Source organism: Gopherus flavomarginatus, chromosome 9 (genome assembly GCF_025201925.1).
Source record: "Gopherus flavomarginatus isolate rGopFla2 chromosome 9, rGopFla2.mat.asm, whole genome shotgun sequence".
Classification (NCBI taxonomy): domain Eukaryota; kingdom Metazoa; phylum Chordata; order Testudines; family Testudinidae; genus Gopherus; species Gopherus flavomarginatus.
The window spans coordinates 31,032,847-31,056,042 of NC_066625.1; the positions used below are offsets into that span (position 1 = coordinate 31,032,847).

Below are 23,196 nucleotides of genomic sequence, written 5' to 3' on the forward strand. Positions count from 1 at the left end.
GCCGAGCCCAGCCAGCCCCACAGCACAGGAGCTGCCACTGTGAGATGAATGCCAGGCAGGCATGACCAAAACTGCCCCAGGGCCTCCACCCACAGACAACTGACGGGGTCGCGACAGGCCATAGCTATTTACAAGTGGGTCCTGAGCCGAGAAGGGTTGAGAACCACTGATCTAGAAGATGAGCAAAGAGGCGTATGTAAAGATTTACGTTGTGTTTATGTCTCAAGTTGGGAACCCAAAATCAGCAGCCACATCTGACTTTCGCACAGTCACAAAGCAAGCGGCTGGGCTGAGAAGCCACATCTCCTACTTCCCACCCCTGTGTTAGTGTGTTATTAACCATGGAGCAGTGCTACCCCCAGTAGGCTTAGCCACTGCTTTTGTCAGGAAGAGGGTGGGGCAAGTAGCCAGTGTTTCCCTTTTCTAAACAGATTGGAAGAGAGAGAAATGCTGTTTACTCGTCCCTGGTTCAGATAAAGAGGCTTGCCAGAGCATGTCCTGCTTGCAGAGCAGCTCTCCACTACCTGTAATCAACACTTAGCTGATGGGGACCAAACAGCAAGTAGGGCACCAAATTGCTGATGCCAACCTGGTACCCCGTGCCCACCAAAAACCTGCCTGTGCACCAGACCCCAGAAGTAAGAACCTCTAACAGTCACACAGTTCTGGGCAGCGTCAGTTACACTAGTACGTAACTGACGTTTACCCTGATCGCAGACCCCTTGCAGCCAGTGGGCCTGGTCAAGGCATTTGGAAACTGAAATGGTAACTAAAAGAGGCATCAGTACAATGGCAGGGAAAGGGAAGGTGGATATTCCTCTCTCACACCCACACGCACACGCACACACACACAGGCATGCGTGCATTTAATTATCCCATTGCTGCAACTGCAGGACTCCTGCATTTTTACTTCTCAGTCAGTACCGCAAGTTTTTTAACACCCGTAAACCTTTGCAAGGTAGTGTCTCCCATACCCTGCGCATGGTTGTTTCGTCACATTGGTGGTGGCAGGTGCTTGGATGCAGCAGAGGTACTGGAGGGGGAGAAAGCAGAATCCCTGGCAGCACTTGCTGTACAAAGCATTGCATGCGGGCCCTGGGTGGGACTGTTATGCTTGCAATTTCTTGGGACTTGGCAGTATCCTTTTAAGAGAATCCAACCTGACTACACCACTTCTTAACAACTGTTGCATCACCTGTGCTCTGGTTCCGCCCCGGCACCATCTCCAGCCTCCCTGAGTTCAGTTAGCACCAGCTGGACCTGAGGTTCCATGGCTGTTTGGGCAAGGAAGGGTGCTATGCTTGGCTTGTGACATAACGTAAGAGAGCAGGGGGGAGAACAGCCCTCTGGTCCTGGAAACGAGTGTGGGGAAGGGGGTCTGAGAGGAGGCACAAACAACCCTCCAGGCTGGGGGCAGGGGCTCTGGGGGAGAGAGTGGGCATGGACATCCCTCCTAGCTGGGGGGAGAGGGGCTCTGGGGGAGAGATGGGACACAGGCACCCCTCCCAGCTGGGGGCAGAGGGGCTCAGGGAGACAGACAGGCAGAGAGTCAGTTCCCCCCAGGTAGGATAGAGGGGTACGCTGAAGGATAATCTGCCCTGGTGTGACTAAGAGGAGTTCTCAGGGGATTAGAGACGAATTGCCCCTCACCAGGCTGAGACGAGGGAAGCCCCAGAGATCACCAGCCCCCTCCCCGTGTGGCCCTGCAGGGGTTCTCATTCAGCTGCTGGCACCGGCCTCACCCCAATACTCCATTAGAACAGTGTCAGTGATTAACTGCCTTGGGGACTGAGCAAAGGTTGGGGGCTTTCCCATTCCCATACCCGCCTCCTCTAAGGTCACAGCCCAGAGAAGCGAGCTGCCCTCCCACACTGGTGGCTTGGGGGGTGTCACCCTGCTGACTCACTGCAGCAGAGGAGTTGTGTCCCGCACCCAGAACCCCAGCAGACCAAAGGGGCTAATTAAGCCCCTTACTGGGAGTGGTGCATTCAGAAAGGATCCATGACCTTTAGCTCCGCCATCCCCTCCTCTTCATGCTGTAGGTGAGATTGGGATCTGCTCTTTGCTTGGATTCTCCCTTCCCTCCCTCCCTTCCCCCATTGCTGACACCTGTAGAGTCTGGGGCTGGGTTGTTTTGTTACCATCAGCAATTGGCTGTTGGGGGCAAAGGGTGTTGTTGCAGCCTGCACAGGTGCTGCAATCTGTGAGCTCCTTGGGTGAGCTGCTCCATGGGCATGAGCGAGTGGGAGTGGTTGGGCTCAATGTCTTTCCCCCTTCATCATCCTCCCCATCCTTTGCCCTCTCCCAGTCTTTTCCCCACCTGGTTTCTCTGTCCTTCTCTCTTGTCACCCCCCTCCCTGATTCTCTCTCCTTGTACTATTTAGTCCATCCCAGGACTAGGAAATATGTATAGTGATACTGGGCAGTGGAGTAGGTGGGAAGTCCAGGAGAACCACCTGGGGTATAAAGTAGGGCTGTCAAGCGATTAAAAAAAATTAACCACAGTTAATGGCACTGTTAAACAGTAATAGAATACCATTTATTTAAATATTTTTGGATGTTTTCTACATTTTCAAATATAATGATTTTAATTACAACCCAGAATACAAATTGTACAGTGCTCACTTTATTTTCTGTTACAAGTGTCTGCACTGTAAAAAGACAAAAGAAATAGCATTTTTCAATTCACAGAATACAAGTACTGTAGTGCAATCTTTTCATCATGAAAGTTGAATGTCCAAATATGAGATTAGGTACAAAAATACTGCATTCGAAAATAAAACAGTGTAAAATTTTAGAGCTTACAAGTCCACTCAGTCCTACTTCTTGTTCAGACAATCGCTCAGACAAACAAGTTTGTTTACATTTATGGGAGATAATGCTGCCTGCTTTTTGTTTACAATGTCACTTGAAAGTGAGAACAGGTGTTCTCATGGCACTGTTGTAGCCGGCGTCGCAAGATATTTATGTGCCAGATGTGCATGCTTCAGCCACCATTCCAGGGGACATGTCCATGTTGATGACAGGTTCTGCTCCAAAACCATCCAAAGCAGTGTGGACCAACGCATGTTCATTTTCATTATCTGAGTCAGTTGCCACCAGCAGAAGGTTGATTTTCTTTTTTGGTGGTTCGGGTTCTGTAGTTTCTGCATCAGTGTTGCTCTTTTAAGATTTCTGAAAGCATACTCTATACCTCGTCCCTCTCAGATTTTGGAAGGCACTTCAGATTCTTAAATCTTGGGTTGAGTGCTGTAGCTATCTTTAGAAATCTCTTCTTTTGTGAAATCTGCAGTGAAAGTGTTCTTAAAATGAACAACATGTGTTGGGTCATCATCCGAGACTGCTATAACATGAAATATATGGCAGAATGTGGGTAAAACCGAGCAGGGAACATACAATTCTCCCCCAAGGAGTTTAGTCAGAAATTAAATTAGCACATTGTTTTTTTAATGAGCATCGTCAGCATGGAAGCATATCCTCTGGAATGGTGGCCAAAACATAAAAGGGCATATGAATGTTTAGCATATCTGACACGTAAATACCTTGCAATGCCAGCTACAAAAGTGCCATGGAAATGCCTGTTCTCACATTCTGGTGACACTGTAAATAAGAAGAGGGCAGCATTATCTTCCGTAAATGTAAACAAACTTGTTTGTCTTAGCAATTGGCTGAACAAGAAGTAGGACTGAGTGGACTTGTAGCCTCTTAAGTTTTATATTGTTTTGTTTTTGAGTGCAGTTATGTAACAAAAAAAATTCTACATTTGTAAGTTACACTTTCAGGACAAAGATTGCACTACAGTACTTGCATGAGGTGAATTGAAAAATACTATTTCTTCTGTTTATCATTTTTACAGTGCAAATATTTGTAATCAAAATATACACTTTGATTTCAATTACACCACAGCATACAAGATATATATGAAAATGTAGAAAAACATCCAAAATATTTAATGAATTTCAATTGGTAGTCTCTTGTTTAACAACGCAATTAAAACTGCAATTAATCACGATTAATTTTTTTGAGTTAATCGCATAAATTAACTGCGATTAATCGACAGCCCTAGTATAAAGACTCTCCTTGGTGTTCCTTCCAGGTTCCATCATCTCTGTACCAATAAAGTCTCTACTCCTCTGCTCTCATTCCTTCCCCATCTGGCTCCTGGGGTGGTTGACGCTGGCTGCTGCACGTGATGGTTTCTGTATTGATGGAGCGGGAGTGGGTAGGGAAGTGCGGGTTAGACAGTCCCAGTCTCCTTCAGTGTTGTCACAGCTGGTAGCAGTTACTGCCAGAAGGCACTAGGATGTTTCAACACTTCCTGGAAAGGCCACCTTATCCTATCAAGAAGACAGAGGGCACAGGCTTGCTGGATGGCATCCTGCATGCACATGGATGTGTGTGAAATAGTCACAACAGCTTTCTATTCGGCTTCCAGTTTGTGAAAATGACCAGATTGTCAGTAACCCAGTCCTAATTCTGAGGGAAACCCCGCTTTCTCTGAGTGACAGTACGACATTTTCCCCCACTCAACCATTGTCTTGGCTTCTTCATCTTTGAACGTCAGCATTAGAAATTACCCTTGCCCAAAGATTGCCGTCTGCATCGATGTATGGGAATGTTTGTGTCTTTACACGTGTTGGTGCAAAATCACCTTCCCTCCCTCCTGTTCTTGGTCATTGCGTGAACAGTGACACAGCCTCTGGCAGTGCAAAGGTGGAACTTCTCGCACAACACAACTCCCTGCACGCATACTAAGGCTACCCACTGGCCATGCTCTACAGCCCACCACCTGTAGCTTGTTTGCTGTCGTACTGCATACATGGCTGTCCCTGTCTTGCATTGTACCTCTGCTCTTACTGCTTTTCCAAGAGTTTCATGAGGGAAAAAGCACCTGAATCTACAGGAGGGGCGGGGTGAGGACTGGGAGACTGGGCAAGCACCCGCAGCCCAGGATAAATACCCATCAACATGATGCCCTATCTGAAGTGCTCTGCTTTGTGTTCCGGGCCTGTAATGTTTGCTTGGAGCTGTGAGAAAGTGGAGAACTGGGAGCCCTGAGCAAACAGGCCCTTGGAGGAGTGGAATTCCCCTCCTCATGGCCAGGTCTCTCAGCACCCGTGGCACAATGGCAGGAATGCAGCCTGTTCCTCTGTTGCACCTTCCATGCCAGGAGACGCCAGCGGGTGGCTGAACTTGCCTGCTATGCACTCGCCAGCTCCCCATCTCATCCCCAGCGCTGACTCTCTTTCTTTAAACCTTTTCTTTACTCTTTTCTTTCTTTGCCCCTCCCAAAGGCCCTTCCACGTGCTCCCTCCTGTTGCTGCTGCTCATGGAGATGTGTGGCAGGGGCCGACGTGGGGTGAGCTGCGGTTTAGAGGTTCAGAAGCAGGATACTGTGGGTTGCAGCTGCAGAGTTTCTGTGTCTGTGTCGGGGCTGGGGGGGTTAGTGGTTATTGTTGTTGAAAACATCACCGAGTCCAAGCCCAGCCAGGCAAATGTCAGGCTATAAAGACGTTCTGCAGAAAGCTTCCTGCGCAGAGACCAACCCGGGCTTTCCCTGCTGCAGTGGTGGGAAGGAAAGGGCCTCAGCAGTCTGACAGAGCAGCTGGGAGAGGCCTAGTGTCCGCCTAGGAGAGGACTTTCCTTCTGCAGGGTGCGCCATCTGCCCCTGGGAGCTGATCCTGAAGTGCTCAGCAGCCTGTTTTCAAACGCAGCTGCCATGGCACGTCGGCGTGCCAAGCTCCAAGTCAGGCTCTTCGGGCTGGAGAAGAGGCTTCTGGTGGGATGATCTCAGAAGCACCTTGGTTGGACACAGGCTTGGTACTGGTCTCTCATCCTGCCTTGCCTGGCCCTATCCTTGCACCCCTCGCTGCCCTGCTGCTTCCACCATTCGCCAGCCCACCTTGGAACCCTTCCTGGTGCCAGTGACGTTCCCCTCCACCCTAGGCTCTCGTTCCCGTGGCAACGAGCTCAGTACAGCTCAGCACTCTTGATAGGAAGCCGAAACCACAAAGCAGGAAGCGCAGCATCAGTTTTGCCAGCACCCGCTCTGGCCTGAGTGTCACACGCACGAGAAGCGGACGGCTCCCAGGAGCAGCCCACGCGTGCACGGGGGGCTGGAGAGACTGCTCTGCTCTGCCTAGGAGGTAACTGTCCTCGTCCTCTTTCTAACCCCGCTGTCTCGGGGGGGTCGGGGTGGAGGCGGTTGTGGACCGTGTGAAACTGGACTTACGATGAACTGCATTGGGCTCCCCCTGAGGCCTCTGCAGGGCTCTGGAGGTTTGGCCCATCTCGTTTGTGGCGTTTCTCCCTCGTGCGGTGGCAAGCTGAAAATTTGGTCTAGGCTACCCCAGCCAAGAAGGCTCTGAGGCATGAAGCCCAGTCAGCAAAGAGCCCCGTTGACTGCGGGTTGCTGCTCGCTTCCTGCAGCCCTGGCTGATGTACAGGGTGAGTTCCATGTGGTCTGAGATTCCTATAGGACTGTATAGGTAATTCAGGCCTGCTGCGACCTAGCGGTGAACCTGTGCCCTTCATTCTCCTCTCCTCTACCCAGACCCATCTGCTCTCCACTGGGCTCATGCAGCCAGTTGTGCCTTACTGCATCTGCATAGGCGCAGTGCATCTCACCTGGCATGGTACTTCCTGGCACATGCAATGTCCAGGTGCAATGAGCCTGCCGTGCAGCTGGGGGAGACAGTGCACCCAGGTGCAGTTTGCCTGCTGTGCTGCCAGGTACACCCACCAAGCGATCTGGCCTACGATACTCTGCACACACAGGTGCAATGTACTCCTGCATGACGCAGGTATGTTCTAACATTGCATTCACTCCAGTGAAACGCTGCAGCCACTGGCAGAGCAAGTGGCATTCTAGAACTGTCTGTAGGTCGTCGGGGTGGTGGAGGACCAGCAGTGATGGGTCAAACACATGCCACTTTGGGGTGAAGGTGGCACTTGCTGGGGTTTCCTGTTTCCTCAAGTCACTGGAGAGCAGCTCAGCCTTTGATCTCCAAGTTGCCGCAGCCAAGCCAGCCCCGCTGTGTGCTGCTCGCTGGCGGCGCTAGGGGACTCTCTGGCAAGGGTGGTTTCCTTGTTCTTACCTCTTTCACACTGTCACTTTGCTGGCGTGTCCTCATCAGTCTTGCGTCCTGCAGCCGAATCCCTACAGCATGTCCTGCTCATGCCCTGTATTTCTGGGATGTGGCTGGGACTGGGGGGTGGTTGTTTACACAGAAGGTTCATGCTGTTGGAACCAACTGCAGATAGAGGTCCCTTAACATCAGCTCCTGGACACAGGCTCCCCTCCCCCATGCCATCACCAGCCCTACCAGCACTGTGGGAGGCTGGGATATAGGCAGCTTGCTGGGTGTTTGGGGGTGGAAGAAGTGCTGCTGGCTGACAGCTGCTCCGGGGATGCTAACAATGAGCCGCCAGAGTCGTGCGCCCTTAAAAAAGGGATCAGGGAACTTGGGCTGGTGCAGAGGGAGCTGATGTTACAGGGAAGGGGCAGAACAGGACTCTGACTTTCCTCAGTGCCCTCACGTGGGACCCTTGAGCCGAAGCAGTCAGCCATCAAAGTGCGCTGCGGTCTGAGCTCCACAGTAGGAGCCGACACAGGGTGACCAGACAGCAAATGTGAAAAACCAGGACAGGGGTGGGAGGTAATAGGAGTCTATATAAGAAAAAGACCCAAAGTTGGGACTGTCCCTATAAAATCGGGACATCTGGTCACCCTAGCCCGACGTGGTCCATGTGCTTCTTGTTGTGGCACCAAAACTACAGGGCAGCACAGGGGCTGTTTTCTAGTCCAAAGCTCACCTGTCGACATCCTGGATCAGAGAGCATTGGAGGCCACCGAGACTGGATTCCTCCTTGGGAGGAAAAGGGTGGCTGGAAACTTGTGCCCTGCATGTACAGAACTGACATGCCTCCCTGTGAGCAGCCGTGCCAGGAGCGGGCCCTCGCTTGAGTGTCTGTGACCAACAGTACTGGTCAGCTCTTCTCTAAGCCCAGCCACGCTGCTGCTCCCAGCCAGGCTGGCTCTGTACACTGAGCATGCCCGGGCAGGTGGGCAAACATCTTGAATGGGTTTGTTGCTGAAGGAGGGAATCCCGGGGGAGGGGGCGGGGAGGATTATTACCATGCGGGTCATGTGTGACAGCCTTGATCCCTGTGGGGGAGCTGGCAGAGGGGAGGGGACTGTTCTGTGCACTGACACAGACCAAATCGGGAGCCCCGCTGCTGCACTTCCGAACCTGCAGGAGAGGGACTGTCCATGCCCCGTGCTGCCCATGGAGCTGGGGAGCGGAGAGCACCCTGCGCTGGCTGCCTTGTAGCCCTGGGCTGGGGATCTCTGCACCTCACAGATGAGGTAGGATGCAGACAATGGAAATGTTGGGGGAGGAACTATGGAGGTGGTAGACAAAGAGCTCAGGGAGGAGGAAAGATGCTGAATCTTCTCTCTGTGCTGCTCACCAGCCCCTTTGTCTCTGCCTCCCAGCAGGCGGGGGTCCTGGGCCCATCCCTGCTGTGGGTGAGGGGCAACCCTGCTCCATGGGCTGCTGGGGTCTAACGGGCAGCCCTTGAGTAACTCTGGAGCCGTGATCTCCCGTATGCTGCTACCCTTGGACTCGCAGCTGGGAGATAGGTCCAGAGGGGGGTAAGAGAGGCTGAAGCCTAGCTTGTAGAGGGGTTACATTGTGGAAATCTCTGTGCCCCTGTGTGCATGCCCAGACAGGTGCCTATGTGGGCTGTGCATTGTGCACAGGTGGCTGATTGCATGGCTGGGGATGCTCCCCCAGCAGGCTTTGGAACCATAGAGCAGCCTAGCAGGGGCCCCATGCTGCCTGCCATCTGGTGTCCCCAGTGTCCTCTCGGGGCTGTCAGGTCTCTGAATCCTGTGACTGGTGTCAGGGTGCAGGGAACGTGTATGCCCAGTCCTGCTCCAATGTGGTTCCCAGCCTCCCCCAGGGCCTGGGACACTGGCCTCTCTCCCTTTGGAGATGCTTATTTAAGATGGCTCCACAGCTCGATCCTTATTGCTATGAATGCCCGTCTGTCCTTCTACTGCCTGAAGATCCATGGGGGGGTGGGCTGGGGGGAGGCAGAACATGTCCTGCCTGATCTACAGGTGCGAGCAAGTGAATGGAGCATCCTGTAGTTTCCCCACAGCCACCTGGCATCCTAGTAATCTATCCTGTCCCTGGAGACTATGCACTGAGATAGGTGCTTGTAATTTTGGTGTATGGGTCTTAAGATGAGGACGGGGGCAACATGTTTAGGTAAAGCAAGAAACCCAGACCCTGGGCTGGAATTCTCACCTGGACTGATGACTGTGCTGGTCTGCCATACTAGGTCTATGGAGCCACCAGGCATTGTGGGCTAGCCTGGTCCTTATTGTCTTTAACCCAAAACTCAGCAGCCCTTTGGGTAGCCCCTCTAACAGGACTGTTTGGCTGAGATCAGAGTATTGGGGAAGTGGCCGCTGGGGCTAGCGTGAGACCCCCAGAAGTGGAGCTGGGCACTCATGGGGGTGAGAGACCAGCAGGTTGCCTGGGTGCGGGTTGGGATGGATGGATGGATTATTTAGTTATTTCTTCTGCTTCTCCTTGATGGTGAGTGCGGGCCATGATGTGCACTGGCCTGCATGGAGAATGTTGGGCAGGACAGTTGTGGGACTGGTGGTTTCTTATGATGGACATTGTTGGGGGGTTCTTATTCAGGACTCTAGCTGCCACCCCCCCAGTGAGCACCTTTGGGCAGCGGAGAAGGCTGAACAAGGCTGCTCTGCGCTGGCATATGGAGGACCCAAGGGAATAGTTGGTTTGATGGCTTGTGCCCCTCACCCCTGTGGTGTGCAGGGGAGGGGAGGCAGGAGGAAACCATCACACTTGTCAGTTCAAGAGGTGTAAAACAAAGGAAAGACATTTGGACTCAATTCCTTTGGGGTATTATTTCCCAGGAGTGCAAGGTGCTGACGAGCAAGGCCCTGGTTCGCTGTTCGGGCTGTTGAATGCTGAGTTGTTGACTAGTACAGTTAACACCATCCTTGATTCGATAAAAGATGAGGCCCTGTCTTTGTGTGCATAACCAAGATGACCCTGCAGGCACCTCGTTGGGTCTGTAGTCTCTGGATGGCTACTATGGTAGCAATGAAATAACCGAGTGCTAGCAGTGCTTGATGATTGTAATGTCCAGGTAGATGACAATTCAGGCATGGTTCAGATTTCCGTGACTGCCAGGACAGCGATTGGACTGCTTTGAGTGGCTGTCAGCTCCCTTGAAAGACTGGCCATGTGTTGGGTCTGGTTTTGAATTGGGAGCGCATGTTGGAGGAGGCATGGGCACTACCCTCCGGCATGGACCATCCGTGGTCTCTTAGTTTTGAAGTTGGGGCACACCACTGACCAATGGTACATCTCCTGTGTTTAAACAAGGTGATCAAGCAGGTGTGTATGTTGGGGCAACTCTGGTGTCTTCTTGATATCTCAGACTTGCTAGCCTCAGTTAATCAAGGTCTGGGATAGGAACTGAATCAGTTGAATTCAGTGATCTCCTCGTAATGATGGAGGAAGACAAGTTGTCTGTGCCAGTTCTCTCAGACTTGTTGTCAGCCTTTGATTCCATTGATAATGAGGTTTTTGCTGATGTACTTGCAGACCTGGGGGAGAGGATCCATCATTACCTTTCAGAATAACAGTGGAAGGTCATTCTCTGCCCATGAGGTTCTCTTGTGAGAGATCCCGGTGACCAGTGTTGTCACTGCTTCTGCTCCATGTGTATATGAGGCTGCTGGGAGAGTTAATGAACAGGCCTCAGATTGCTGATGGCCCCTAGCGCTGCATCTCTCACCTCTGACCTGAGCAGAGCAGAAGGATGAAATTCCCAATGACTAGATGAGCTTGGGGCTTAGAGCTTCTCTAAGTACAGAAATTGTTCTGACTTAAACTAAAGTTGTGATGATAAACTGAGTTACTTAAACACACAGGTGCGAGCTAACACAACGTAAACCAAGTGTAGACTAACATGAGTGTCCTCACACAATGATGTACCCATTGAATGTAGCGCCTTGTAGTTAAACCAGAGCAACCCTTCTGTAGGCCAGGCCTTTGATGAAGGCTTACCGGCTGTGACGCAGTCCAGAGAAGAGAAGGTTGGCCTGAGTGAGCGACGGTGTCTGTCAAACAGGTGCCTGAGTTTCGCGCAGTGTTAGATCCTGGGCCACGCCTGGATGTGCCTTGGGCCAAGAGTTCTGGTATTTTCCTCTGCACCTGGCTAAGTGAATGTGACCTCTTGTCTCTGAAGCAGGGTCCTTGTTACCTTGAGGCAAGACTGCTGTAATGAGCTCTGCATGGAGCTGCACCCCAAGACCATCCAGAACCTGAAGTTAGTGCAGAATCCTGCAGCCTGCTCTGTACTTTCATAAGTCGGTGCTCTGGGATGTGTACTGGCTTCCAGGTGGAATTCAAGGCATTGCGTTTAACCTAGGAAGGGCTATATGATCTAGGACCTGGAAACCATGCCATCTTGTACTGCCACACCTGAGATCTGCTGTGGTGCTTGAACGAGTATAAACGAGGGAGCTACCAACAGGATGTTGCCCAGGAGATGTCCTCAGATTTGGAATTCACTCCTTTGATCTGCCAGAGCAAGGGCTCTAAATCCCAGGCACACAGCCAAGCCCATCTTTGTTTTGGGAGGGCGTGGGCTGAGGTTTGGAGGGGCCTTGTGGCTGCGTATGTGTGCCCAGCATTTTGTATTGTGTGGTTTGACTTGTGGTAGGCACCCAGAATGTAGGCTGGGTATTCAAAGGTCTTAATTCTCTGGCAGGTGTGTTTCCAGCACAAAGTGCCACCCATGATGGTGGGTTAAGTGGCCCTTGTTGGCACAGGGACTGACTGGCCCAGAGATGAGGCCCATCGATGAGATGAGGAGGAAGCGTGCTCTGCTTTTGCCCATGCTGCACCTTTTCTGAAGGTTGTGGACAGGTTCAGAGCTGTTAATTTAGCCTGTTTCAGGGAGCTCCCAATGCTCCAAGCCAACGTCTTAGAAGTTTGGTGGCTCCTATGCATATGTTTCCCTTCCCCACATGCCAGCCATCTGGTTTCATTCTGACTCGGAAATCCAGTGCAAGCAGCTTTTCACACAGCATTTGCATCTGAGCCTGAACCAAGCCATTTAAAAAATCCTGACCCTGCATCAGTGTGAAATCTCTCCTGACTCCTGCACCAGAGTGCCTGGGCTAAGCTTGCAAGCTCCTGGGCATGCCCCAAACCCCTAGACAGATCTTGTGAGCTTGTCACTATTCAAGAAGCATGTGTTGATGAACTCTGAGCCATTGTCCCAGTCTTGGCTGTGTCGGAGAGGTTGCCAGGGCAGCTGGAAAGAGGCACTTCTCTGTCCACATCCCCTCTTTCTCCCAGTGTGTACAACCCATCGTCTGGGAGGGAGCCAGATCCCACGCTACAACTGGATAACAGTGCAAAGGCTCAGGAGTAAAACTGCAAATGCCGCTCAGTCAACCCTGTCCCTTTCCCCCTCTGCTGCAGCAAACAGCAAAAACTGTGCCAAGTAACTGGGGCCACCACTGTCCTGTGGCATGATCCCTTTGCTGTGTGGTCAGTAGTGGTGCCACATTTGTGCGATGGCTGCTATTCTCTCTCCCTATTCTGTATCTGACCCATGCATCATTGTGTGTAGAAGACCAGTGTTTGTAGAATCAAATGTTCACTTGCTATGGCCTGGCATCCTGGGTATAAATTAAAGCTGCGGGTGTCTTCTAATTCAGCAAAAGCAGGACTGTCTCTTTGAGTCTACGAAGTGGGGAAGGGAAGGATGGGCCCAGAGTTAACATGCTAGCCCAGCAGTTGGCAGACTGGGATTCAATGTTGTGTTCTGTGACAGGCTCCCTGTGTGACCTCAGTCAAGTCCCTTGGCCCCTCTGTGACTCAGTTTCCCCATCTGTTGAATGGGGATAATAGTAGTGCCCTACTCACAGGGTAATACATTAAAGATTGTGAGGTGCTCAGATACTATGATGGGGGGGCATATTAGTGCCTTTGGTAGTCAGACACAGCACCTAGCACAATGCGAGTATATTGGAGGCATCTCGGTACTACTATAATAAAAGTAATATGAGCTTCTCCTGAATCCAATGGTGACACGTTGTACAGATTATAGGCGCATTCCTGCGTGCCATTGATAGGAAACCTTTATTGGTCCTGCCAACAACCATCACAACCCTTCTGCTGGTCACAGAGCCATAGGGGTCTGAGACTGGGGCAGAGTGTGGGAGGTGTACTCTCTAGTCCATCCTCTGGCCCCAGAGGAACTAGCTGCTGCCTAAGCCTCTGTTTCTGCTTGGACTTGATGATAGAGTCTGGGCCATTCGCCCTCCCCCTTTGTGTGTGTTACCATGGTGCTTCCATTCTCCTTAATGTGACTAGAATGCTTAATCTGCGAACCCAGCTGTGGCTGTGTGGCCAGCTGGCCCTGTGCCCTGGCAGGGTGAACTCATTCAGACCCTGACCTACTTGTGTTTGTACAGCACCTAGCGCAGCAGGGCTCCAATCTTGGTTGGCAGCCCCTACGTGCTACCAGAACGCATGTAATAAATGAGTCAGGTTGTGCTTGCTGCCCGGTAGCAATGGAAAGGCCCAGGTGAGAATACCAGTCTGCTATGTCAATGACAGAGGAATCTGTGATTGGATCCTCCTGGGCTTCCACCAGCCCCCTTCCACCCTTTAACCCAGTCTGCTCCCCTCGCAGTAGCCAATCATATTACACTGCTGACATCCCATTATCGCCAAGTTGCAAAGTGGGTTCCTGTGGCTTTTGCACCCCCTGGAGAATCCACCCTTGAGCATCTCCTGCCCACCCTGGAGCTGCTGCTGCACTCAGTGGGCTGGGCTGCTTGCACATACTGTGAAGTCCTATCAGGATAATCATGCCAAATTCCAGCACTGCCCGCGTGTTGGAACAATCGTGTGCCGCCTGCCCAAGCGCTTTGGGATGCAGCCTGTGGTGGGATCGTTGGAGCTAGACTGAGCACAGCCCTAGTAAGTCATAGTGGGGAGAATGATCGAGGATCTCCCATCTAATGCAGGAGCCACGCACAGCGGAAAGGGTTTATGGCAGGGTGTATTTTGGGCCCTTTGTGGGGGTGGTGACAGAAGCAGAGCCTCGTGATTTGACGTAGTTCTTCTCACCCCAAGCCTCAGACCCCAACCTCTAGATTTACCTGCTAACCCTTGCCTTTAGCTCCAGATATGTAAATACATGCTGGCCCCAGAGACTGTCTCCAAGCAGCCAGGCCCTGCAGAAAGCGTAAACGAGAGTTTCACTTCCTCAGTGATTTTTGCAAAATGAATGTTTTCAGACTCCTGAGCTGCGAGCTGGAGCAAGGCCTGAACCGGGGCAGTCTCTGACCCTCTGTGCTTACAGGGTGCTTTGCGATGCCCCATTCGTTCTAGCGTGCTAGTGGCAGGGCACGGTGCATGGAACTAGGAGGATCCCGCCAGACACTGCTGCCCTTCCTGTTTCTCTGGCTGGGGCTGAGCTCAGGTGGATTCCGAGCAGGCGGGAGACTGACAGAGCAAACACACAGGCTCCAGTCAGACCTGTACCCGTTCAGGGTGAGTATCTCCTGGAAGCCTTCTGCAGCTTCAGCCTTCTCGTCAGGGGACTCTTTGTAGTACTATAGGATCCCAGATGGTGCAGCACAGCCCCCCTGCTCTGTCATCCTCTCCTTCACTCTTGGAAGCATGGTAGATGGGGGGCAGCTGTACAGCTTCTGGAGGACAGACAGGGAAACTAGCTGCAAAGCTGCAGAAGGATCCTGGTCATGAGCTCATCAAGAGAGGTGCCCGTGGAATTCCCTTCTCCAGGGGTGCTAGAGCAGGGTGAATTTCACAATCCGGGCCAGGAGAATGGCTGTGACTTTGAGCTCCCCATCCAGTCTGGAAGCCTGATGGCTTTCTTTATTTAGGGAACTGAAGTATGTTTGCAGCTGAGCATGCTCTAGAACAGTGGTTCTCAATCTTTCCAGACTACTGAACCCCGAGCCCGGGGCTGCAGCATGTGACTTAGCTTTGAGGGCCCCCTGTGGTGTGGGGCCCTGGACAATTGCCCTGCATGCCACCCCCTAATGCCGGCCTTGCACTTGCCCTGCACCCCCCTAAACCCATCTTATGGCCCCCTAGATTGAGAAACACGATCTAGATGAGTTGAGTTCCCCCCCGGGATATGTGTGCCCCTGGGGGAGAAGCACTGCTCTAGAATGCTTATTAACTCATTGATTTTTGGGCGCGGGGGTTGGCTCTAATGATTTTCAGATGATTTCTAACCTCAGCACATTTGTTTGTTTTTGTTTTTATCACTCGGTGAAGCCGCCAAGTATCTAACTCAGGAATCTCCTTTCCCTACCAGGGAGTAGCCCGGAGCCAGGGTGTATCAGCATGGAGGGGCAGCCGGTCCAGCCAGCGCCCGAGGAGACGCCCCGCGACGCTAATCCAGCCAACGTGGGGCTGGAGCTCTTTGGCTACGTGGGCATCGAGGCAGTGCTGGATCAGATGAGGATCAAGACCATGAAAACAGGCTTCGAATTCAACCTCATGGTTGTAGGTGAGCGCTGGGTTTAACTCCCCTGGTGGATTGCTGCCCCTCTCCTTGGGCTTTGCAGAGGGATGCTGATGGTGGGGGGGCCTGTGGTGGGGAAACTCACACTGCTCGAGTCCAGCTGGTGCTGTCACCCGGTGCCCAGCCAGGATCTAACACCATGGCTGTACTCTGCGAACATGAACCATGGCTCAGTTCCCACCCTGGTCACATCAATCCCTGCTGCCCTGGCCTGCGGAGAGAGGGAAGCACAGGCAGTTGACAAGCATTCCTGGCCTGTGTCACATGGTGCCACGCAGCCCCCAGCTTAGATCAGCAGTTCTGATGATCCTGCGAAGCTGGCTAAGGGCAGAGAGGATGCCTGGGATGTGATGTTAACACCTTCATGGTAAATAAAGGGCCCTGGCCCAGCTCAGGTGCTTCCTGCTGGACTGAAGGCTGCAGTTTTGCATGTGGCGGGGCGCTCATTCTTCTCTCTCTGCTGGGAGATGTGTACGTCCCTCACGCCCGCTGGCTGTGGGGGTCATTCTCTGGAGGGTCTCCTCTCTGCTGTCTCCCTCTTTCAGCTGCTGGGATGTCGGGTGCTAGTTACCCTCTCCCTCTGCGTCCATCACAGCGTGACATCCTCTGTCCCTTTCCACCTAGCAGAGACACTTCCTACTAGTCCCTACCCCAGTCCAGGACTTCAGGGTTCCCAGGCCTTTTCTGGACTCAGTCGGCTGATAAAAACACTCACCACTGTTCCAGGCCCTGCTCAGCTGTTGTCTCGTTGTCAGCTGAGCCGTGTTCATGTGGTCTTATTTCAGCTTGCATCAAAATTGGAAGGGGAGCCAAGGCGTAGGAGAGGAATGATCAATTTTTTCAGACACGCAGAGAAATCGGAGCTTAGGGGGCTGGGAGGGGAGAGGAACTTAGACACGGTGGTGGAGTGGTGGTAACCAGGTTGCAGCAGCCTTCCCAGGACAGCAAGTTGTATTTGCATCTTGTTTCCTTAATACTGAGGTGAGGTTTGGGGGTGGGGCAGGAGTGGGGAAGAGCGAGGGGGCGGGCTTGGGTAAGGTGCCCATGGGAAGGTGTCTATCTCGAGAGGAAAACCACAATGTGAAATGCTCGCTTTCACTTTCCCTGTCCCCGGCTTCCTTAAAGCACGGCTCACAGACAGAGAACCAAGAGGAAGCAAGCTGGGATTACTGAGTTACTGTCTCAGCTCAGATAGTCACGAATGTGCACGTTGTGCTATGAACCGAATACCCAGCTAGTGAGCTCCAGGGATGCTGGCCCTTGTGCATGCACGACGAGTCCAGTTCAGGCTGACACGGGGAGTTGCCCTGCCCGCCGGTGGTGCATAGTGTCGGGGGAGGCCAGTGAACTTGGAGACGGTAATGTGGTGGTGTCAGAATGAAAGAAGTAGCTGAAATCCTGCTGCCTAACTGCAAACCCAGTGCAAGCACTGATGGCTTGGCCTGGTTGGCTCTGGTATCTCAGAGTTTTGCTCTCTGCCTACGACAGGCCATGAAAAATTGAAGCGAGAGTGGGCAGAGTGAAAGCATGGGGAAGATGGCAGAGGGTGGTTCCATTTCCTGGATTATGAACTCTGCAGGGTACGGGCTGTGTGATTGTGTAGCACCTAGCCCAGAAGGCCTTTGGGTCCTAGTGCAATACAAATTAATACCTCTGGGGAGCTTCTGGCCCAGCGCCTGGCACTCCACTGATTTCAGCCTAGCTTTGACTTGACTTGCTGTAGCTCCATTGATTTCAGTAAGTCACTGTCGCTTTACCCCGGCTGAGGATCTTTCCCTCTGTGAAGAGAACACTGGGTGTGCTCCGCAGCTGGAAAAAAACATGTCAAGAAAGAATCAGCTGGGGGAAGGGCTGGGATTGGTTAGATAACAAAAGTGTGTGCACACAGCAGGAGTGGGGTGAAGGGCTGGGAACCCGAAAAGCAGTTCAAAGCTTTCTCAAAGCTACGAAATTCCATGCGGATTTCTTCCCTGGGAGAGAAGGGCACTTGTATGGAATTCCTGTGATGCCTGTGTACTCGGAGAGAGACTGCCAGGGGCCAGAGGGGAAGCCAGAAGCATTCACATATCATGGGCTTAAACCAGGGTCAGTGGGCTGCACTTTCCAAGGAGGCCTCTGGTTGAAATGGAGCTGGGGATGAGCAGGCTGGGAGCCAGAACAGCTCTCTCTGGGCGGGGCGGCGGGAGCGTTACAGCTCAGCAAATGGATCCTAGTAACGGGGGAGTGTGACCATCTGGCTAGAGAGATAGTGAGGCTGGAAATGAGAAGGAAGGGCTATGAATAGAGCAAGCAATGGGAGAGTCAGATCCCAGGATGGGCCCTGGGACACTGCATCAAGGATGGCTGTAGAAAGTCCAGCTGCGGGCTAACTGCAGCCTACACTGCTTGTCTTTAATCCAGAGCTCAGATCTATAGAGATTACAGGTCTGAGCGGGCATTGCTTCCTCAACCCACCTGGCTGCGCCGTATGCTAATCAGGAGTCCGGGCAGGCCACGGTTCTGGAGTAAAGATGAGGTGACTGCAACAGGCTGTCATGGGAATGAGGCGCAGCCCTCACACTCCCCACAAGGTATCAGTTTGCCCCTCAGCTGGCCGAAGGTTGACTCTGATTTTTAGATGAGAGGACTAAAAGGCTTCCCCCGGCCAGGCACTGAGCATCCTTCCTCCCCTACCCATCAGCGAGAGCATGCGGCACATGCAGGCCCAGACAATAAGCTATTAATACTTAATATCTGTATTGTGCTAGCACTCCGAGGGCCTAGGTTGGCCCTGTTGTGCTTGGCGCTAGATTTGAGGACCTGGGACAGAGACGCTCTGTTTTTTTCTGCATGACCTGTGACAGGGAGAGGCAGAGTAGAAACCAGTCAGCCCACATGCCAAAATCATGAGTTAGGCCTTGAAAATCATAAGATTTCAAAATAATACATTTAGGGAGGGTATTTGCCATCTGGCTTTTGAGCCTTTAGGGGTCACTTCTTCAAGCTTTTCTCTGCTGCCACGAGGTCTAGGAACTTAGTTTTTAATGACAGCTGGGATTCCCATGTGATCACATGGCTCCAGGAGCTGGAGATTTAAGAAAAATGAGACTTGTGATAAAATTATGTGTGTTGGCAACATAGGGCCATAGCTGTTGATTTTTGAGACCTGGGAGGAGGCAGAGACAGTGACCATAATCCGCAGATGTGTGGACTCAGCACCCGAGTGAGATCAGTCGAGGGCCTGATGATTAGGATTCAGCAGATCCAGTTTTGGACGAATGTGGGGAATTGCAGGGTGGAAGTCCAACTGGATAAAGCAACAGAATGGGGAGGGTGTAGGGGAGATTAGGCCAGAGAACTGTGTTCAGATACATTCTGTCAGTCCTTGGTATGGAACTGCTTTAAGATTCTAGAATTTGGCACATGGAACAGTTGTTTGACAGCTTGTGAAATCTGTATTTAAAGGGGAAAGAACCATATTTTAATATTTAAATGACCATATTTTAATAACTAAACCTCTTCATTTTGTTCCTATTAACACCTTAAAATGATTCTCAGGGCAGCAATTGACAAACCCCTATTTATTCTTCACGTAGTTTGCTTCTTGCATTCTACTCACCTCTGACAATGGAACTAATCCATTTCACTCTCAGGCAGTGAGGAATGCAACGGGATTCTGCAGTATCTCTATGAGGCATGTTCAAATCCACCCCTAGCGTTTAATGAAAATGTAATGACCACGGAGCAGTTAGGTTTTCTATCACCTTGTTTTTCCAAAACCTAAATGTTGACCTGAGTGTCCCTTCAATTAACAGGGCCAGATCCCTAGCCGGTGTAAATCAGCAATGCTCCATTGACTTTAGTGAAGTCATATCAGCTTAACTCATCTGCTGACCTGGCCCAAAATATCTGTTTTCATTGGTGTTTGAGTTTTGAAAACTTGTTCACACTAGGCCGGCCTTTTAATTTAAAACAGCCTCTAGTGCATGTGGGGGGGGCGTGTACAGTTAGATGGATTTGCCTAACTGTAAACTTACCATCAGCCCTCTTGGCTCTTTCATCTCTGCCCCGTATTTCACTGATTGTTTTTCTCTGGTGGCACAGTTTTGGACCAGCTCCAGCCTCCAGGGCCAAACTTCCCCAAAGCTCCGAGGCATTTGGATCTAGAGTCTTGCTTTGCCCACAGTGCTGCCAATCCTTTGCGATGCTTCGTTTCCATTCCCATCCCCAGCATACCTAGAATCTTTTCTCTTTGGCCCCAGCTTGGCACTGTACCCGGCCAAATCTGTATGGAGCTTTTTCTAAAGCCTTGGGTATGTGCTCTGTCCAGCAATAAATACTCTCAGAACAAGAGAAACAAGCCAACCTGGAGCTGTCAGAAAGTAATCCAGGGGAAGAAAGATGGTTCTGTGGATCATAAACTATCAGCTGGTGTGGAGGATGGAGAAGATTACGAGATAATGGTTTGAAGAGAGCTAAGCAATGATAAGAAAAGCAGAGAGAACCGAGCCCAAGGGAGTCAGATAAATCACTACGGATTTCTCCAAGCACTGGAGGAGCCGAGAGGCAGGTGAAGGAGACAGGGACAACTTCAGGAGAATTGAACAGAATTTACTGTTTAGTAAAAGAGCTGGGCCCTACGCAGTGACCTCTGAGTCGGGCAGCGGAGAGCCTGCCAGGCAGGAAGAGTGAGAGAGAGACATGCTGCCGTAGGATCTCTGCCTCCCAGTCACTGGAGGGGATAATATTGCTGGGCTTCATCTGATACTCTGGAGGGGGAGGGGAAGGGGGCCCACTGAGCCCACCTCTGCACTGAATCCCATGCATCCCCGAGACCCCCCTCTGCAGGCCCAAGCCATGTTCCCCACAGCGGGGAGGGGAGGGCGGAAGCAGATGCAGAGGGCAGATCCCAAAGAAGCTGGAGAGTGAAATCGGAGCAGTGAATGGAAAGGAGGTGGGGCACCTCGCCAGAGGAGAGGCAGGTTTGCACGGTCCTACACATCAAACAGCCCCTGCTCTTAGCGCACACCCCACCCCCTGGTCTGAGGGGCCCCGGGCTATTGGAGGTGCCAGAAGAGGGAGAAATCTGCCTTTCTCCCAGCGTGAGAGCACCCCCGGCTTCTAACCACGAGGGCTCTGTGGCCCGCAGGTGAATGACGAGCCAGTGTGCATCTGCTAGCATGCCCTGGCTTGCCCAGGAGGGCGGCAGCATCAGGGCCCAGCAGGGTGTGTAGCGGGATCCAGGAGGCCAGGCCAGGCCAAGCCAGCCAATTGCAAATAGGAACATACAAGCTAAGGGCTTCCAGCTGTGTGCCGAGGCTCCGCGCATCTGCTTCTCATCAGCCCAGGGAATTTTTCATATGGACAAATTTGACATTTTGATTTAAAAGGGAGAGGGAGGGAGATTGGAGCTGCCTGGGACAGGGAGAGGAAACCCCCTCCAGCCAGATAAACTCTTCCGCGGGAGAGCATGTGCTGAACTAGCAGGCGGCTGGTGGGGCGAGAGAGGGAAGATCTCTATCACCAGTTCCCATGGCTGTCCCATGACCACAGATCTACTGCGTAGCAAGGGTGGCTTCATGCCTGCTGTTTCCTGCGGCTGCTGCCTCCCCCTGGCAAAGGAAGGGGCATTTTCAAGTGAACTGCAGCTGGCCAGCTTCCAGCCCTGAGTATCTGCAGCCCCCACCCACCCTGAACCTCCTCTAATAGAACAAGCACCTCCAAGTTCCTGGGCACTGCGGACTGCAGGAGTCTTTAATTAAAGTAGCAAAGAGTCCTGTGGCACCTTAAACGCTCATGCTCCAATATCTCTGTTAGTCTATAAGGTGCCACAGGACTCTTAGCTGCTTTTACAGATCCAGACTAACACGACTACCCCTCTGATACTTTAATTAAAGTGTTTTTGATGATGCTTAGAGCAGGAGAGCAAGGCTGGTTTCGCTCTCTGCCTCTTTGCATCTTGCTGGGGGCCTCCTGTCAGCCCCAGGCTTTCTGTGATGCGCTGAAAGGGCTGTTCCACTCTTTCTGCTGTGGCCAAACCCTTCACAGCTCACACCCACACAGTGACACTGGCCGCATACAACAGTAGTGCCAATGAAACTGTTTTTCTGGTCCAGCCTCCCATGGGGCGCTGTGGGGGCAAATCACTTACTTAGTGTGGAGACAGCTGGACAAACTGACAAGCGGAATTACATGGCGGGGTTACTTGTGGTCGTGAGGGGCTGAGCTTGGCAGCCCAGAGGGTCCCTTCTGCTTCATGTCTTATGTTCCTAAGGTGGCATGCTTCAGGGTTGCAGCTGGCCACCTGCAGGGTCAGGAAGGGATCTTTCCCCCTCGTTGTATCTGGTTTTTGTTGGTTCTTTCTAAACTCCTTTCTCTGAAGCATTGGAGATGGCCACAGGCGGTGTGTTGAGCCTGGCAGTCAGATTGGCAGTGACCTTGGGGGATTTTTGCCTTCCCCTGCAGGGTGGGGACAGGTTACTTGCCAGGAGTATCTGGGTCTAGCTCACTCAATCAGTTCCCTGCCATTGCCTCAGGGGCCTCAGGCACTGCACCTCCTGTTCTCTGCCTGTGACACACCGTGGGTTTTGCGGGCAGGTTCTGGGGGTCGGGGTTGGCCTGTGGTAGCCAGGAGGTCAAGCGAGGTGATCTGGTGGCCCCTTCTGGCCTTGGACTCCGTGGCTACGCTGGTCTCGTTAGTGTGGTGTCATCTGCCTGTGTGGGTGCAGTGATTGGATTAAGGTGCTTCCACCGGTGTGGCTGTTCCCCCCGCCAGGAAAGGGAATAAACTCTACAGGTGTAAGGCTCCTCAGCTCACTGCATGCGCACTAGTGGCACAAAATGAACAGCTGTGTGGGGACCAGGCTCCAGGCCCTGCCCCGCTCAGTGACTTGCCTCTCCACCCCTCTCCCGTCCCTGCCTCCCTCTCTCCGCAGAAGCCAGTTGACAGCCATATATCGCAGCTGCCCCTCCTGCCTGCCAATCCGCCTCCCCCTGTCAGACCCACACTCGCCTTCTCCCTGCCCAGCTCTGCTGCTGCTGCCCTTTCATTGCTGGGAAGCTGAGCCCTGTGTGCTCTGGTGCTCCCAGCAACCGGTGCCTCTGCTTGTCTGCCACGCTGCTGGGAGAGGCCCGGGCACAGTCAGACTGCCGGGGAATAACCCCCATTGACTGGAGATGCCACCTGCCCGTCTCCGGTGCTTGCTGCAGAGCTGTAATGCCTCCGAGGCTGGACTTAGGTGGGGTTATTCCTCTCGCCCCTCCCTCATTCGCTTTCTCCCAGAGCCAGGCTTAGCATGGCACCTGGGCCCATGCCCGGCTAGCTCAGGCAGGGAGCTGAGGAGCGTTAGGGTTAGGGTCAGGGTGCTCTTTCCGCCTTGGGGTAGGGATTAGTGAGTCCGGGTGCCAGTGATATAGGCACATTGCTAGCGGGGCCCTTCTTGGCAGGCAGGCGCTGCCTTCGCCAGTGGCATTGCACCCAGGCACGGTATGGCTTCAGGCTTCGGTGCCGCTGCCTGCTGCTCATCTGCTGGCGACCCCCGGCGGGGGTGAGCAAAGAGGCCAGCCGCCCACTGAGAGGAAGCC

General features: G+C 52.6%; 1 protein-coding gene across 3 annotated transcripts in view; it reads left to right on the forward strand.

Annotated features, from left to right (window-relative positions):
• SEPTIN12 (septin 12) overlaps positions 1-23,196 on the forward strand; it is a 95,346-nt gene that overhangs the window by 57,845 nt on the left and 14,305 nt on the right. For 2 of the 3 annotated variants that reach the window (XM_050968171.1, XM_050968170.1), the window contains exon 3: positions 15,424-15,618. In XM_050968171.1, the coding sequence (XP_050824128.1) occupies positions 15,424-15,618 (195 nt within the window). Of the gene's footprint in view, positions 1-5,703; positions 6,147-15,423; positions 15,619-23,196 lie in introns of those variants that run through there. The other variant, XM_050968173.1, reaches the window with a different exon arrangement.